General features: G+C 38.3%; 1 protein-coding gene across 1 annotated transcript in view; it reads right to left on the minus strand.

Moving 5' to 3' along the window:
• Window positions 1-19,891, minus strand: part of kcnb2b (potassium voltage-gated channel subfamily B member 2b) — a 118,957-nt gene extending 99,066 nt beyond the window's left edge. The window contains exons 1-2 of the mRNA XM_088919261.1: window positions 19,560-19,891; window positions 17,024-17,726 (exon numbers count right to left, since the gene is read on the minus strand). Coding sequence (XP_088775387.1) covers window positions 17,024-17,602 — 579 coding nt within the window. The 5' untranslated portion in view covers window positions 17,603-17,726; window positions 19,560-19,891. The remainder of the gene's footprint in view (window positions 1-17,023; window positions 17,727-19,559) is intronic.
• Between the last annotated feature and the right edge of the window lie 219 nt (window positions 19,892-20,110).

The raw sequence follows: 20,110 nt of genomic DNA on the forward strand, positions 1-20,110 counted from the left end.
AGGCGCTAATGTCATGCGATGTCGCAGTGTCCTCTGGCTGAGTCTGTTTCCCAGGTGAAAACACTAAAAATCTGCTAATTACAAACTCAGGCAAGCTGCCCTCCCGTCAGTCTCAGCTGTGGTTGCCTGCTCATCCCTCCAGCAGGGACTCCCAGTCTTTGTCCTGGGGAGCACACACCTGCTGCTTTTTCAGTGCAGCTGAGCTCTTTTTCAACATGACTCCTTAACTGAACTAACATGTTTCTGGGTAAGAACCATTACAAGTGGTTTTTCTGTACCCTCAGGTTGGAGATTTTAAGTTACATATGAAACATGACAGTTAAAAGGCAACATCCTACGTGTTTAACAACTGAAAACAATTAAAGACTTTAAATTAAACCTATTACAGTAGGTCTATTAAGGATCCAACTATTAAACTGAGTGCTTAGATTGAGGAAAACCCAGCAGGTGTGTACAGTAGATCCACAGTACTATGACTGGGGATTCCTACTCTAAAGCACAATTTACAGGTGACAGTGATCATTAAAATACAGTTTACTCATCAATAAAAGTGTACATGAATGCACAGCTGTTGAGTCTCCCCAGCAATCTTTTCAACAGATCAGAGATACCTATTTCATTCACAATACGAGCATGGAAAACTGATGTTTACAGGCGAGAGCACAAGAGATCTGGCAATTGAGCTCAAAATGAGGTAATGCGTTGTGTCATCTCCTGAAGTGTGCTGGCGGTGCTGAGAAACGGCTGCCCCTCCGGAGCTGTCTTCAGATAGAATCTGTCTGGAAGCAGCGGTTTGACTTCTGCCATCCTGCACTAGAGTGCCTTTTCACTGGTTTCCTTTCACCCTAAGGGTTTATACCCCAATTCTATCAATTCGTCCTCCCTTTCTACTATGTCATGACTTTGTGCGATCAGGCAGCAGTGTGAAGGAGTGGTCTGGAGCTGTAACTGGATTCAAAGCCAGGGTGAAACACTGCTCTTATACCCTTCACTTAGACTGCTCTGGTAAAATGACCAACCGTACTGTATAAACAGATAAACTGTAGATGTAACTTGCTTCGGCAATAAATGAGTAGCTGTTCTGTCATACAGCTTATTCTGAAGGTACGTATGTATCCATTAAATTGCATTATCTACAGCTCGAGTAAGGAGCTGCGTCAGCGTGTGCAGACTGCAAAGGAACAGGTACAGCTCATTTCATGCTGAAGTTTAATTTCATTAAATGAACCTTTACTTGTTATTTACTGTTAACAAGGCATTGCTCAAAAGGCTGACATAAAAAAGACCTTATGCAGGGAAAGGTAAGCACAAACTAGATAAGAAAGCTTTCTAACTTGCTCAAAAATTTGGCTATGATTTACTGGGACATTCACTGATGCTTTGAACCTTTTACCTGGTTGGAATCTACAGAATTCTATGAAAATTATATGATGTGGTCCTTCTAGTACACACTTTAAAGTATAACTAGAAAATGCAAATTCACTGGTGCTCTGACAACAATTACAGTTTTACAACTTTTATGGTATGTTCAGCAGTATTCCAGAATTCCAATGAATTATTTTTCATTGAAAAACACATTTTTTCCAGAGGCCTGTGATGTGATAGCCAAGACTTGCACCAAGTGAACTGGAGTATAGGCTGCTCTGCACTCCAGCAACCGGAGTACACTGCTCAGGCTGGGGCCATGTCACGCCTGACGTAGGGAAGGGATTTCTTGGGAAATCCATGTCAAATGGATGCACTGAACACCAAAGAACACACAGAGCCACAGGCAGAAGGGGGCGCTATCACGTGGCAGGTGAAGCCCCCCCACAGCACGCTGAGAGCACAGTTCAGCTGGGAGTAGGAACTGCATGAGCTGGCACTGTGTTATACAATCCTCATGAATTTCCAAACATCTTGGAAGCGTGAGGGAGAGAATCTGACTTCGAAAAATTTCTCCTTACCTTTTCTTTCTGTGCTATTTGGCATTTTGCTAACCTATTTTTAATCACCCCCCGTTTGCTTTTCTAAGATTATATTAAGAAAGGTTACATGCTGTGCAAGTTTGTTCCATTGCCGGGAACTGACTGGACCATTTATCTCAACCAACACCATTAAACTGCTTTTAAAGTCCGATCAGAAAAAAACCAACATCTCCTCTCAGCCCACAAAAAAATTATTTCAGTCCATTGTGGTCTGCAACATCATAAAAGCATTTCCCATTTCTTCCATTATACTTATCCCATACTTGATTGCTACAGCAGATGTGGTGCACCAACCATTAGCAATGCATTCGCACTGTTAGATATAATGCTGCGAAGAGACAATGTTTCACATTTACCCTCTCGATTAGCCTCAATCCATCTGAATATTAGACATCCTTGTTTACTGATCCTTGATTCCAGTAATTATGTTTTACTGTTACAGGAACGTGCTGTAATCATACATCTTCATCATTAGAAAATGGCACGGACTGGTCAAGTCTTACTTCACTTTTGGTCACGTATATTTTTAGAGAAAGCTGTTCCACGAAGCGGAGATCACTACGATTTCAATTTTGCACTTCACATAAAAAAAAAATTGCAGGCTACAACTGCAGAAGAAAAAATTAAAATCAATTCCGATATCTAAGTCCGCACCAAAATGAAACTTGTGTATCCTGAGCTGCTGTAACTATTAATTATATCGCCTGTTAATGAAAAGCTTTTAATATTCCTAATATTACAATTAGGAATAATTCACAACTCTGAAACACTAACTTTAATACATCCGTTCTTGTGCCACACAGGTGTAACACAAATTCAACATTGCACTGTTTTCAGCCATGATATCTGCAGAGGTAGGTTTTCATTCACGAACTACCACACGGTACACAACAGTAATTATTTTCTTTCTTGCAATTTCCCATATAGTGAGAAAGAGCTGCTGCATGTTTCCTTGTACTTGGGAAATTAGTATGTTAACAGAAATCAAACACAAAAACATTTGAACTACACAAAGCCTAGCAGGGGACTTAACAACTACAGTGCCCAGTTCAAATGAAAGCAAAGCAGATGACAGATTGAATATTAATCATTAAAGCCAAGTTGAAGTAGAATATCATAGCAAGATTGCTTTAGTTCCCAGGGTATCCCTGCCGTGTTACATCAACCATGCATTTTCACAATGCATTAACCAGGATTTAACATGTACGTGAACAGCTACATCAGATTAATATTTTAACTGAATAAATGTTTCAGGTCTCACATGAAAACACAGACTCAGCTTTAGTTCTCTGCCTGATTTTCACACCATGCAGATCTGTTTCTCAGCACGAGTACATGAGGAAAAGTGCAGAAATGAAAGGAGGTCATTCACCCCATCTAGCTCGTTTGGCTGCTAGGAACTAATTGATCTAAGAATCTCATCCAGGTATTTCTTAAAAGAAGCTTTAACAACATGGATGTGTAGTTTGTTACAGACTCAAAAAGTGCCTCCTGTTCTTGAGTTTTAATACATCTCCAATTGCGTCTTCCGGTTGGTGGCATCCTTGTTGAACACTTGGATCAGGTCACCTCATAGTCTTCTTTGTTCAAGACTAGAAGGATTCTGCTCCTTTACCTTATCAATCTCAAAATACTGCAGAGGGTGGTGAAGTCAGTGCAGCTCATTACCGGATGTAGGCTACCAAACATCCAGGAGATCTACTCAGCTGTCTGAAGAAGGCCAGGTTCATTCTCAAGGACCCCAGTCATCCCAGTCACAAACTGTTTTCTCTCCTACCGTCCAGTAAACGGTACCGAAGCATTCAAAGTCCAACAGATTACAGAACAGCTTCTACCTCCAGGCAATAAGACTGCTAAACAGTCAAGCTGCAGTCACCTTCTGCAACCACCCTAATGGTCTTTGTTAAAGGGTCAGGTTACAGGGACATACCTATACAGTTTTCCACTGTATTTGGCACACTATTTGGAAATAATGTATTGCATACACCCTGGATATGTTGCAGTTCTATTTATATTGAGTTTTTTTTAATTCAATTTTTATTGCACTATTATTATGTAACTTTATTCTGTAACTTTTAATTTTGTGATTTTTTTTTCTTTCCACCCAGTGAGCTCGCAGAAAATACATTTCGTTGCCAGCAATTACTGCTGAACGCTGTATTGTTGAGCATTTGATAAATAAACTTTGATTGATGGATTGATTGATTGATCTACTGTATGTCATTTCTTTAAGCTCGGGAACAATTTTGCTCCACTCCAGGCCCTGGAATCAGACAGCCAGGACATGGGAGCTCAAGACAGCAGGTCCTAGGACATCTATATCACAGTCCTGGAATTTTAGTCATTGCTCTTGACTATAACGCAAATACTATCGTTAAAGCAAAAACAGCAGTAATAGTTGTTGGAGACTTCATTCGCCTGAGCTGCATGAGACAATGACAGTTTGCAATGGAAAGACAAAGTTCTGTAATAATTAGTATTAACACTGCAGAACCAGGAGCATTTCAAGTACCAGAAAAGAGCAACCAGGTTCTTTTTGGGATTCAGGACATTCTGCCTGTACAGGCAGGCTGAAGGAACTCAACGTGAGCAGCGAAGTCTGCACAGATTAAAATATTCAACCTAACTTTTGGTTTCCTTTTCTTTTGTTTTGCCAATGCACAGTATCTAGGAGATGACAATAATGTGTTAGCATCATCATCCAAGTATTTGTTCAGAAGTTTTTAAAACTCGCCATCTTCCAACTTATCCGACTGTATCCAATGTAACCTTTATCGGAAACCTGCGCAGACTCACCCTGGAGTCTGACCCAGGAGGAAGGAAGCACTAGACCTTGGATATACAGTGCACACATACAGTTTGTTCACAGGCACAAAGAGACAATAAAGACAGGCCCATCACTTTAGCCAGCAGGGCTTCGGGAAGAAACCTGAACACTTGGAAAAACAAGGGGAAGAACATTTCGAGTCCACAAGGAAAGTACATTGTGCACTTTTACAGTTAATGTCCATTACCCATGTGGTGTGTGACTGCTGGAGGTGCTTTGTTGATGGCCTGTCAATATTATATATTTATTCCTTAAGTAGAATTACTAGATTACGAGTCCCAGGAGCTTTGTTAATCTAAGTGCTTCTAGAATCGAGCACTTCCACTCCTTCTGTGCTAATACTATTGAACGCAGAACTTTTCCTTTACTTAGGACATGTTGTTGTTTTTTCCTTGGTAAACACCCGAGTGAGATATTAAGTTAATACAGCTGTTTTGTCCTGCCATTGTCTAACATTTTTCTATTTTTACCTCAGACACAGTTTACTTTGTTCTTTACTTTTGCTAATACTGGAAAAAAAAAAACTTTTCTTATTTATTTTTGCCCACATTGCCCCCATTCCATCATTATATTTACCTGTGCTTGCCATTGATTTTTAACTGAATCCTATTCTTTTTACTCATTTAATACAATGTTTTTTTTCTCCTCGTATTTTATTTTATTGTTCTAATAAATGTTTTGGGTTTGCATTCCAACCTTTATTTCCATTCCAATCTGTTCTGTGCTTCAAGCAGAATATATTTATTAACTGAACTACAGCCATCGATTCTTTGCTAATTCCTTTCCTATCTTTTTGACTTCTACAGTATGTCTCCTGACACTTGTCTAATTCCTTCATAAACTATCAAATTAACAGATGGATATTAAAGTAAAGGTATAAAGATGATGATGATAATGATGATGATGATGCAATTGCTGATTTATGTACTGCAATTCTTAAGGAACAAAATATTTGTCTTTGTAGAAAAATACAGAAGAGTGAAATTCTTGACACTTTGAGTCAGGTGTAGAAATGATTTTCTTCATGCAGAATACACATATTCAAAGTGATCTGTTAGATCACATGAAAAATAGGTGATACTTATCAGTAATATAATATTAATTCAAATGATCAGAGTAAGGGCTTTAAATGAACAATTATTGTTATGGTATATACTGTAGATCTACGCTGTACATACAGTACATATGGAGTATGTAGTAGTATTTCTTGAAAAGGTTCTGACCCTTATATAGAACAACAGATTCTTGCCATGCAGGTTCAGTACAGTATGTATCCTCTATGTTGAATATATTCAAATAAGCTGTGTCACTATATCCTGCATGGCTTAGCGTCTTATGTGTGCTTTATCTTCTGAGGAAGACGATAACTGTTTATATTACTGTCAAATGAACATAGGTTGAAAGTAATCTCTGATCTCACCAATACTATAGTATACACATACAGTACAGCTGTATGTACAGTGTAAAACACAGTAATGTATAGTACATGTTCATATTTATATAAGTATTATCTATCCATTGTCAACAGCACGTCAATCCATTACAAGGTCACAGTGAACTTGAGCTCCACCTCATTCTTTGAAACTTAACAGTAACAAAGGAGAAATGTTACTGGTGGGCAGTAAATGTCAGCTGGCAAAGCTACAGAGCTCCACAGCGGTGGTGGACGGGTTCCCCATTCAGGCGTCAGCCTTGGTCAGGAAGTAGGGAGCCTTACTTGATCCTCTCCTGTCCTTCAAGCCCCATGTGAAAAATTTCTATCAGTGTCTGATGCTGAGTGTTTGATTCCCGCATTTATAACATCAAGGCTTGATTCCTGCAGCTCTTTGCTCTGTGGGCTCCACAACACTCTCCTCAGTAAGTTGCAATACGTCTGAAACTCTGCAGCTGGACTACTGACTTACACAAGACCCTGACAGCATATCACTCCCACACTTAAATCTCTACATTGATTGCCTGTAAAGTCACATACTGTATGGTATTCAATCCAAGATTTTATTACTGACTTATAAGGCTCTGAATAATCTGTCTCTATCAGACGTAGCTGATCTCCTTCATGTTTCCACTCCTTCCTGTAGGGTGCACTCAGCTGAGGCCGGTTCTCTGCTCACTGTACCTGGGAGTAAATATTGGACTCCTGGTGACTGTACTTTCTGTCGCTGCTCCACTGTTATAGAATCCCACGACCCTCTGAGAGGCAGATTCGTGGACTGCTTTTAAATGTCATCTTAAAACTCACCTATGCTTGACTGTCTTACAGTTGATCTTTTTTTCATTATACCATGTACAGCATTCTTAGCTTTGGAAAGGTAATAGATAATAATAATAATAATAATAATAATAATAATAATAATAATAATAATAATAATAATTATTATTATTATTATTATCATTATTATTATTAATCTAGTATACAGTGGGCACAAGGCAGGAAAATCCTGGATATGACACCAGCACAGCGAAGGGCACTTGACTTGCAGGTTTAAGGGGGTCAATCTGTAGATGCTAGTGAATCTGGAATGCATCTCTTTGGACTGTAGAACGAAACCAGAGTACCAGAGTACCAGAGAGATTTTATTATTTATACCCTGAAGTATGGAGGAGGTTTTCCTGGCAGTGCTCTCCGATTTAGTCACTGCTAAATGGACACTATCAATTTCCCAAGCAAACAAGGGTCAGAGTACAGTTCTATTAAGAAATTGTCACCTAGGTTACAGTCTAATGGTCATGAGCTGTAGATGCCAGCGAGTACATAAAAGCAACATCTATCTGATTCTATCTGATCTATCTAGCTCTTCCTTAAAAGAACAACATCGAGGCAACATCAACAGGCAAACAGCATAACTGAACCTGTAATGCTAAAATTCTGCTAACTGAAATGCAAAGGCATATTTTCATGAAAGAAATCCCTACCCCACTCTGTTGTTTAGAAACAATCCGATGGCCTGTATGCAAAACCTATGAAACCTAAGAGCCACCTTGTCTTTCAAATCTCAGGAGAGAGAGACGACACTTGAAACTATTTCAATGTTACAACCTACAGTATAATGAAAATTAAAAAAAAAAGCTTTATTCTGCTTTTAACTGTAGCTTAATAATGCATATTTATTAATTAATCTTCTTTTCTTAGGGGCATTTCTACAACAATGTTCAGCTTTGATCACTAGCTTTAAGCAACCGGAACGGTGATGTTCAGCCTATTTAAGAGGCAAGATGTAACCCCTGTCTAACTGGTTCAGGTACCCAAAGTGCCCTCTGAAGCAGAGGAAGAAGGCACACGACCCTTAACCAATGGGTAAACCCAGTCTTTTACTGGGTATAGCCTGTGCACAGATTTAATGTTTTTGTATCCTCCAGCTCCAATGCAACAGGATGCTTTGAAGAAAACACACTTTCAGACTGATAATCAACAGATTCTATTAATAAATGGATTAATCTGTTGGATTAATAAATGGATTCTAATTTGGGACATTTTCTTATAAAGAACTGGCCTAATGGCTATTACAAATAAATGTCTTCAAATCTAATGCTAATCATATTACAACTTCAACCTCCTGTGTAACCTACTGTAGATGTAAATGAAATACAGTATATGATGCAATACATATACAGCACAGTAAACTGCAGAAATGGTACTGTATGATACAACACATTCCATATAATCCCATTTAATACTAAAATGAAACCTATACTGGACAAAAAAACATTTGCACAATTAAAGGCTATATTTCTACAAACAGTAGTTATAGCAGGGATGTAATCACACAGTCCACTGAGCAGAATACTACAGAAATCTGCATTCGGACTACTGCTCTTCCTGATTTATATCAACAGTCTAAATTCTGCAATAGTAAACTATTCACATTGCAAATGATAGTAAAATTAGCAAACACTGTAGACGTTGGAAAGAAGATTCAAAATTACTCAATTAAAATGCCTGGCAAGTGACATTTAATGCAAATCAAAACAGAGTATTACATGCAGGTAGCAGGTAGCAACAACATGCACTGCAAATTTAAATTGAGCCTGAAAAAGCTATCTGTGTAAAAGTCTTAGGCACTTATGTTGAAATCATTTTCATCTTCTAGACAATATGGATAAATAATACAAAAACAAATAAGGCTTGGATATACTGTATTTTAAACTCAAAGAACTTAAATCAAGGGATGGTAAAACTCGGTGATGAGTAGTAAAAAAGACATTATTGTTCTGGAATCTGTCCAGTGAAGAGAAGCACATACAGTACACCCTCAAAGTCAAAGGCACTGACAAAGTCAACCCATAAGAATTCTTTAGAATCTAATGTGAAACAGGAACCAGAGGACACAAGCAGAAATTAAGGAGAAGGCGCTTCTTTATACAAAGGGTTCTGAAAATCTGGAACAAGCTACAGTAGCTAGGCCAAGATGTCTACAGTATGTGAATTCCAAGCCAAACTCGAGGATTTTTATAACAGGCAAGACAAGTGTATGAAACATTCTGCAATTTCCCTCACAGGATCAATAAAGTATCTATCTATCACAAACAAGGTAAATGTTATGAAAAAGCAGCTGAAAATGAGAAAATCAACTCCTACTAGATCTATTATTTAGAAGTACAAACAACCACAAACCTACCCAAAAATCAGGGACCAGGTCAGATATCTGTAAAGGCAATCCAAGTATTTGAAGAAGTCCAGAGATATCATTACTCAAGGTCATGGACCTAAAGGATGATTATACAGAGTCTGGAACATCAGTTCACAAGAGCATAGAAAAGAGGTATCAAAATAAGGAGAACGTAAAAAGACAAAATCCAGAGGTGTAACTCTTTCCTTGAAAGAACTGACAGAAGATACAAAATTATCAACACCTCACAATGTAACAACTCCATTATATGGAAAAATTCCTGTTTAAATGAATCACAATTAGTTCGCACACAGAGAACGAAGTTCATTTTAGTGAAAAAAGGGACAGACCTATAATAGAAAACTCTATACCACAGATGTTCTATCATGCCACAAGCCTATTTTAAGGATATTTAGGGAAAATGAATCTTAAAATGATCAAAGTTGAAAGATAAAATCTCCAAAACGATACCCAAGCATCGACCCATGGCCCAGAAGATGAGAGCCGGGGTCATATGAATACCCCATTATGACCTGGAGTCTCGAAATTAATTTCCCCCTGGCAATTGTGGGTCACTGGGGGAGGTTTGGGATTGAAAGGCCATGGCACTCTCAGCTCTCCGAGAATCAGCTTCTCCTGAGATGGCTGGATGCCTACAGTCTTGCAGTGATGCCAGCGAGAGACATGTTCCTACCCATTTGGAACTCAGGCTCCTGTAAGGCACTGCTGAACTTGCAGAACATCAAAGATGAAGGAATCACGGGGTTGGGGGATGGTTACATTTAGTTTAGAAAATCTGCCCCATTGGCCATTAGCAATTCTAAGACATTACACTTAAGGTTAACTTTCCATCAGTTAGACACATCAAAAGCAAAGAAGGGCGACGTGACTGGAGTGAGGTTAATGTCGACTGGGTCAAAGTTTTATTATTTAATATTGGCTTTAGTGACTTACGATCATCAGCCACAGCTTTGAGTATAAGCAAAGCATGACTAAAATGAAATCAGTCAAAACAAAATCCAGAATAATAGTCAAGAACAACATTTCTATGGAGGAAAATAGCCAATAACCTGGACAGCATCCACAAACACCTGAGATGAATCCAAGGCCGCTGTTACAGGTGTATCTGAAGAAAATCCACGAATCTGGACACATTCAGGGAAGCAAGCATCTAATGATAGGAAAATATTTTACGAGACACCAACAACTAATTTGCAGCTACACAACACAAACACATGGTTAAAAAAGACTTCACACAAAATACAGCATGTGAATATTTTTGATCACACAAAATAACATTTTTAATTCTAACTATTGCGACCATGAAAAGACCTAGTCAGATTTGTGTATTGATAGCAGAATAAAATTATGAATAATCTTTATAATATACAATGCATTTGTAGTTTAAAATGTCTATGCTGATGCAACAGAGTCCAGAACAAATACTGGCAAATTATACTGCTATATGTTACAAAACTAATGAAGGAAGAAAACGAACTTTTAAATAATATAAAATGCATACTTAACTTTTGAAGTTCGTGTTCCATGCTTGCTTTTTGGGTGGTAGGAGTAGTTATGAAATTATATCTTCTACATTTTTTATACAATACAGTAGATGTTAATTCTCTGGAATAGACAACTTATTGGAATTTACTGTAAAATTATGGACTCACTCTCATGATTATTTTTATTGCCATCGTCATTATCATGTTCTAGTTCAACATTGGTAAGGGATGAATGTATTATATACCATAAGCTAAAACACTAAAGAAGGAAATGTGTTTATTCTACAACAGCTTTGCAAACCCACTTAACAGAAAAGCAAGAGATAAAAATCTGCTTGCAACTATTTTATGTTTATATTTTTGAACACTGAGTTGCCTTGGTTTTTCTTCTACTGATTTTCAAAATAACATAAAAGAATATCATTTCAACAGTATAATCAGTACTGAATATATGATGGTATTTCTTTTCTGTTCAATAATCATCAATATATTAATGACAAATTTAGTCCTGACCTAAGCTACTTTCTAAAATGTTCTAAACAACACTGTTATTTTAAGTAATATTTTGTTACATATCTTTGCTATTAAGCAAATACTGTAAATGGAGAACAAGGTTTTTTAAAAAATATTATTTAAATATTTTGTTCTACAGATGACCTATTGCTATTTTTTTAGAGAAACGCTATCGCTATAGTATGTTTTAGTATAGACACTTCTTGCTTTATATGGACTCTTAGCAAAATTAATTTTGACAAAAATGATACAGAATAATTTTTAATCACTTTACATTTCAAAGTTATTTACAGTAGTCAAAGGTTTAACGAAATAAAGTGAATTCTGACAGTATATTCGACTCTCTCGGTATCATTGCTTATTCTGTGTTTGCAAGGGGAAGGGACTCATCATAATTTAAAGGGAAACAAAATCAAAATGCCGAAGATTAACAGTACCAGCCGCAACATCCACTTACTAAAAATTCCAAGTGATTTACGCTTACCTTTCCTTCAAAGCTATGAATAAAGAAAATTATGTACTGTATATAGAAATGCACATAAAATGTTGTTCTGGACAAAACTTGATTTGACATGCCTTGAGCCTCTGATGCATTCACGCAGTGACACACACAGGCAGCTCTCCCTTATCCTGAACACATAATAAAGTAATCGTTTTCCCTTATATCTTAAACATATAGAATTTTACACCCCAAACTGTTAGGCAAATACAGTTTCACAAAGCCAAATACACCCGGACGGGACATCAGTCTATTGCAGGCCACACAGAGACACAGATATAAGCCAGATGCTGTTTTCTAAGAAGCCAGTTAACCAACCAGCATGGACCCTCAGGGGAAACCCACATGAATACAGGAAGAACATACAAACTCCACACAGATAGCACCCCAGGAACTGAACCCAGGGCCTCCAGCAAGGCTCAGCACTTGTACCACCGTGCCTCCCATGTGTGTTGCTATACTGTATATTATAAACAGATTTTCAAACACAGCCTTTCTTAAACACAAAACACCTGTGTATTCACCCTGCGGTGAAATATTCTGTAGCCTCCACTACCTACAACCTACATTAATCTAAGCCATTATGAGAACTTCAATGCAAATTCTTATTATGGTAATCTTTCTCATCCACGAGTGCAGAAATGCAAGTTTTGTTTTCTATTCAGAAACACAAATTCATCAGCTTCAGATTTTGAAATACAGCTAAACTGAATATCCTATACTTTTATGTAATACAATCTGGTTGCATGTTATCTCTCTTCTATATTTCTCTTCCTCTGAGCCTGCATGATCATCTACACACAGAAGGAGAGCGTACGTGATAAGACTTTTAACATTTCCCAAAAAAGAATCATTCCCCCTTCAGAACTAACCTTGTTTTCTTTCCGCCCCCACCGACTGATCCGCTTTACATTTTAGAATAAGGAAAAAAAAACATTGATCCTCTGTCAAACCTATAAAACGAAATTGAATTATTGAAGCTAGAAAATCGTCTCAAACAAGACAATCATCGCTGTTGAGATCCCGGATTACAATGTTCCCAGGCTGCCACGGTATTAACAGGGTGACTATTTACAGAGAAGTGGTGGCCAAGACACAAATGTCCCACTTGACTCGCACATTTCACTCCACGTTAAAAATATGGAAAGATAATGCCAACAGAAAACAAAACTCAATTTCAACAACTTACAGTCATTATTTTGCCCGCAAACTGAAATTAGGTGTAACCCTCACTTCCTGTGTAATTATTAATTCTGGTCTCAAACAGAAATCAGATGTAACCCTCACTTCCTGTGCTGTTATGAATTCTGGCTACAAACCGAAATCCAATGAGACAGAGCTAATTGCAGGGCTTTTCCTTGACTGCTTTTTCACTCTTAATTAGGAATTGTGCTATCATCTTCAAAACGTAACCCCTTTGAGCCCAATACGAACGGATACACACACTGTGCACTAGGTGCAGGCTGTTTGACATGCACAATCCCTGCCACTGATAATGTCAGGAATACTCATCAGTGGGATCAATTAAGTAATTAAAGATCAATTAAGTGAGTCAGTCCTGATTGGATCATAATCCTGCAGGAGCGGCAGTTTAATCACACAAGCCATTTATCTTGGGACACATCGCATTAAGCTTTGCAATAAAATTATATTTGCGAAATGGCTTCAAATTACTGTAGGTGCAGCGTGCATCACAAAATGAGCTCCTAAGCTGTGAAGGGTAAGGACAACTATCTTTGAAAGGGCAGAAGTATTGGTCTCTGGGTGGGTCAAGTTGGACTGTGTCCCAAAATGCTTTGCCAAGTTCTCATGGGCTCCTCTGACACCAGGCAAGGGGATGTTTTTGTTTTTCACAGCAGGTGAAGAACAGCCTGGTCTTTTATAGAGCTTAACAACTGTTCATTTTTGTCTTCAGCCAACACATGCTGGAGAGTTCTTCATTTTATAATGCCCTTCTTACACAGCAACTTTGCATAATAAAACTTTTCCATTAAAAAAAAGCAGAAAATCTATGAAATGACAAAAGAAGGAGATAACATCAAATGATTATCTTTAAGAAGGTGCTTTTCTGTTCTCCAGAGGGCTTAAAATCTATTTTTTCAAAGAAACAAACAAAATAAGCTAAATCAGTGACCAGTTCTCACAACACAGAACATAGATTTCTGTCCTGTGATTGTGAACAAATGGATTTTTTACTTTAATTAGCTACTTGAATCTTTTAACCTGATTATGAGTCACAGAGTTAATGCTATTCACTTTGTGTACCACAACTATACAAATGGTTCAACACCATTTCACTTTTCACCACTTACTGTATCTTGGAAACCTGAATTCAGTCAAGTAAAATGGTGCTTTTTTGAGCTAATGCACATGTTGGTTTACATATGTAAACACAGGGTATATTTACCTTTCATACAGGAATGTGGTATTACAAAAATCTGAAAAAATCTAACCATCCAATATATTCAACATACTGTATTTACATGATATTGAAGAATACATTTTTTAATTGGTAACAGTACATACCAATTTAACTGTACTTAACTACTATTAACAGTATTTAACTGTACTATTTATTACCACTTATTATTGTACTATTATAGAGTACTATTTATTTTAAAAAATAATTCCTAATTGAAGAATCTAGAAATCTATTGCTGCAAACCCTGTGTCTGTAAAACACGTTTGGTTAGATTTATCCAGGTGTGATTTTTTTAGTTTTTAAGTACAGTAGCATTTAAAACTGTTTATTCCAGATCTTTGTATCTTAACGTGTTCTTTCTCTTTTTTCTTTCACAATATAGAATGCAGACGGCATTTTGATGTGAAGTGCAAGGTAAATTTGATATTTTATAACAAAACATTCTGAACCAGATATAATTATCTTATTTTCCCTGATCTAATTTAAGCACTTAAAGTAAATCAGGCAAGGAATACCCAATAGATAATTCCATGCTTGTATTTACATTGGTTGAATTACCTTAATATTTATATTAATTACCTTTAATTTGAGGTTTCTATTAAAAATTAAACATTATAACACAAACTGACTAACACCTGAATTGCTGAAATGCATGATTCTGTTCTTCTGTGCATTATGCATGAATACAAATTAATCAGTTTGGTCCCATTCCTGCAATAATAATTTGCTATATGAATATCATTGTGCTGTGTAAAATGATACAGTATGACCAACAGAGTTTCAGAAACTGCAGAATGAAATATAATACATAATTAATAGGAATCAAGATATAAGAAGCCCCAAAAAGTTATGAGATCAGCAAAACCAGCAGTGTATTTTTTTTAAAAGAGATTTTCATCAGTGTCATCTGGACACTTACAAAACGCAACTTACAGCAACCAAAAACTGTGAGTCACTCCTGAAAATGAGCAATCAGAAAGCAAATGAAAACCTTCAAATTCCCTTAAAATAATAAACATTACTTCTGCTGACTGGAAAGAAGTGGTTCTACATGTTTCCATGAGCTTTACATAATAAATTGAATAGAAGTAAAACTCTATCAATAGCTATAGAGAATGCATGATGAGGGATTTTACACATTTTCAAAAACAGTTTATTTGCACACTGATGTCCTTGACGTTTACTGCAAATTTGGATTTGAAGCCATGGCGTGCAGATGGGCAGTGTGCTAGCCTGAAAATGACTCAGCTTCATGGTGGAGATGGGGAGGTGGAGCGAGTGATTATTGTGGGAACTTTTGCCGAAGACCTGCAGTTTGGTGTCTCTGAATTAAACACTCACGACTGCATAGAAAATAGAGATAAAAAAAGAAACACTGAAACCATCTTTACCTGATTCAGACCAGCTGGGAAACCTGTGAGACGTCATTATTTGTTCAAAAGTGCACCGCACTAATACAAGAAATGCCAATTTACCTAAGCATTACCTTAGAATTACACATTGAGCTCTGCAGCAAGCTAATAAACCAGCATTGCAACACATACAGACATGAAAAAGGTTAATATCCAGGCATCTAAGAGAGCATTCTAAATCAAACTAGCGCTTCAAGGTCCCCACTGCAGAAACCCTACTAGATTGGAAGGCTGTAATCACTTTCTCCCTGAAAACTTTGAGTAAGGCTGAGAGAGTGACATTTATATGCCAAGGAGTTAATCAGATGCATTGGCTCAGGTCTGAGATGGGACAGGTTGTGCAGCAAACAAAGACCTCCTGTTGTGAGACTGCCCCTGTGGGTTTTGCCTAGCCCATCTGGATAGCAAACTACTGCCCAAGGAAATATTACACTCACCACATTCCACTGCACTCCCTCAGAACCCAATCTTCTGTTCTTTACTGGAATGGCAGCAGAACATTTCTGCTGCCATCCACTGCTTGGTCTGTGCATTTATTTCTGTGTATTTTTAAAAACAACGGGTTTGCTGCAGCTCACGAAATGTGTATTGTACTGTACCTGTGTTCGTCGAACTTCATTTCTGTTTCTTTTTTATTGCAACAGAACTTATTGTATGCTGGTGATTTGTCTGGTGTTCATTTTCTTTAACATCACTGGGATTCACTAACATATTTCAGAAATGTTACATTTTCCCCGACCCAGAAAATTAATGTCAAAAAGTGAATTAATAATGAACTATTAAGAATCCATCTGCTTTTTTTTAAGCTGAAGGTACTGTTTGCAGCTTCAAGAGAAGAGTTAAAGCTGGCAGTTATAATGCAATTAGGCCTTGAACATCCTGGCAGATTCCCAGTCTTTACACTACAAAGACAATGCCTCTTATTTTAATGTATTTGATTCTTTGCACTGAAAGACTTGATCATAATTTGGATTTGGGCACATATAGGCAGAATACCACATGGAATTACAGAGGCCACAAAACCAAGTATTCTTTGTTCAAATTAAAGATATGCCGAAAATAGTTCTGGTACTGTTTGCTAAATTTCACATTTTGTTGTTGTTGTTGTCAGTGAGGGAAAAATGAGGCAGTTTTATAAACTTTCCAAAGGGGAAGCACTCCAGATACATCTCTGAAACCCAAAACACACCCAAGCTGAGAAAAAAAAACCACAGAGAGAGAGATGACCCAGAACCTTAACATGACACACATGCGTTAACCTTTCACCTTACTTTGGCAGCGACGGAGGAGTTGGGCTTTTCTAGCAGGTCCCAGAGCTTCTTCCTCTTGTCAGGACAGCAGGTATTGTCAAACTCCTCCCCCTCCCTCTCCCTCATGGTCTCTGCCTCCCTCCGGAGCTCCTCATTCATCTGCTCCTTCTTTTGGTGATACCGGGCCTGGCAGCACGACTCCAGGTAGATCTCATCGATGCCCCAGTAGTCAAGCTCTTGCCCGAAAGAGAGGGCGCACATCTCTTCCATCATGTGCAGCTTCCCCGTGCGGTAAAAATTCAAAATGGAGGTGAAAGCACCCGGGTGCCGGTCGAAGAAGTACTCGTTTTCGTTCAGGTTGTAATCGTCGCAGATCTCCATCAGGGACTCGTGAGTATTGCAGTCTCTTAGCTTGCCTAGCCTCGTTCGGGGGAGCCTGTCCAAGGTCCTCCAGAGGACTTCATGGTTGAGCCCTCCGACGTTTATACGGACCCTTCTAGAACGGGCTTTTGTCCGGATGATCTCTATGGGCTCGGGCGGCAGAGAGGCTGTTGAGCGCGTGTTGCTCCTGGACACCCCCGACCCAGCCTTCTCAGCCATGACAAACGGGGTACAGGTGTGACGCTCGCCAGGAAGAAGAAAAGAAAAAAGAAGAAAAAAAAACAATTCAAAAAAGAACCGGTTATGTAGGATCTCCTTTAGACAAGTCCCTCCATGGTTGAAACTGAAAAGGCAAAAGCACAAAATTAGCTTAGGCCTTCAAGACATCATCGGAGATATTTTTCCAGAGAGAAAGTTGCATCACAACTCATGAAAAGGAAAATAAAAAACCAACACAACACGTTAAGAAACAGACAACAGTGACAAAAAAAAAAACAAAACTGAATGGTGAATGTCTTGACTCAGTGCTGAAATGGAAAATTCACAGACTGTAACATTAAAAAGACTTGTGCTTCCTGAGATAAAATCATACCAATGACATTGTCTGGTCCCACGCAGTGAGTAAACCCCTTCCACGAAATCTTAGCTTGAAAATGAAAAAAAGAACTTGGGAGATGTGATGTTCTCAAATCTCTAAATTCCTTGTTTAATAGAACATGGTACATCATATCGCAAAAAAGACACCTGTTCTTCAATTATGCAGATGTTTATTTTTGGCTTGGCGGTCTGTAAGGCCTCAGTGACATACGGCTTCATGCGTTTTAAATGCGGGTTAAGTCAAGTCAGCCCCATTTCGTCGGATTCATCAACGGGTAATTTTCAGTTGAATTTTCACATATTGACGTGGTTATTTGTTTTCGTGTTTTAATGAAAAATCGATCTTTACTTCAAACTCCATAGAAGGAAAGCTTAAAATAAGACTGTATTTTTAGCGGTAGCTATGAAGTAAATCCCAGCACGCAGTATTTAGCCTGTTATTTACCACACTTCCAGGACTTCGTAATAGCCTGGCTATTTAAAAACTCAACCTGAACTGAAGCTCTTGGTTTGTCAGAGCAGTGATATATTTACGCATTGAAAATGGTCACGTTTTGCAAAGTGTTAAGCCACGTTTTAATTAAAAACAATGAATGTGTCCCCATGCGTATTTACCTATAATTCATAAACGCGTTAACTCCCTGCCACATTCAATATAAATCATTAGGTACACGTTTTATCTTCTCAAGGTTACAGTCCATGCAATTATGTAAGCCAAAGTCATAGCGGATATACTGTAGAGCTAAAGCAAGACTACTAATATGAAACAAAGTTTACTGAATATAATCAAAAGTGTTTTATGATACCTAATGAAATCTGAATATATTCGTGCATCGTACGTCTGTTTTCAAAAAGGCACCCTTGAAGGGCAGAAAGCTTTTTTTAGAGTCAGTTCTCACTGTTCAAAGTTGATACCAAGAAGTCTTGCAGTGTATGATATGAAAGGGGGGGGGGGCTTTCAACTTGGGGTGAGCTAAGTGATTTATTCCAAGAGAAATCTTTGGTGCTGACTGTAACGCTGGAAAGTGTGGTGTTACCATGGGTGCGTGCAACAGTTTTTCAAAGCCTTTCTTGTCGCATGTTCTAGTCATCGAAGATTAGCTTTAGTGATTGCGGAACCTATGCATTAGGCTAGCCTGACACTACAGTATGTCTTCAAGTGCGCGGTAACACGTATATTAGATAAAAATAACAATACACGGAAGGCACTGTACATTGTTTAATTAAGTTTTAGTGATGATATACCGTATCTGTCTCATTGAATTGCCGTTTTCGGAGTTACACCTTGCTCTGTTTTTCAGGGATGTCAGTAGTTCGTCAATTTACGCATGAAATTCCAGGATACGATATTTTGTTCATTTCGAATTTTATGATTTACTAAATACAAGTTTTACCCTTGTGTTCCTCGTGGGTTGTTTCATACAGTCGTTAAAGAAGGCTAATCCCTGAGCAGTATTACAAGAGCGTAGCAACATTTCTGCATCTTTTTTGGAGTAACAGCCGCTGAGTGAATCTCCCATAAAATGATCTATGTTGTGGTTCTGTAAGGAAAAGGAAAAAAAAACAACGTGCACCTTACCTTTGCGAAATAAACCACCTTTTGCATAAAGACAATTTCTTTGATGACGAGAGAGGGACGGGTGTCGGGATACCCTTTTTCTTGACAGCTACGATCCCAGGTTTTTAGTAGAAGCGTCGCCCAGAGAACGCGTGTCCCACATTTTGTTTAAGAAATAAGATAAAAAAAAACACATTGACGTCTTGAAATGCGCTACTGCTCAGAAGCGGCGCTCCGGCGGGCGGAGAGCACACTCGGGCAGTGCATAACCCCCATCTGTTGTTGATGTGGTTAGGACTGGGTGTCTGCAGATGTCGAACGTGTAAAAACAGCAGACTGAGGTGGATAAGGAGTGAACTGCAGAGAGAGACACGACAGTAGAGGGAACGGCTGGGCTGAAGCCTCGCAAGCTACATCACAGCCTAGAGGTGAAACCTAATTGGATTGGGCTGTACATCACCAAGGACAGCAGCAGATCAAGCCGAGCGAGAAGACCCCTTAGTTTCCTTTGAAGCGAAAATCAGCAGTGAATGGGGTGGCCCCGTCCCAGTCTATTCTATACATTTTTTTTA

Source organism: Atractosteus spatula, chromosome 6, assembly GCF_055471065.1.
Source record: "Atractosteus spatula isolate fAtrSpa1 chromosome 6, fAtrSpa1.hap1, whole genome shotgun sequence".
NCBI classification, from domain to species: Eukaryota; Metazoa; Chordata; class Actinopteri; order Semionotiformes; family Lepisosteidae; genus Atractosteus; species Atractosteus spatula.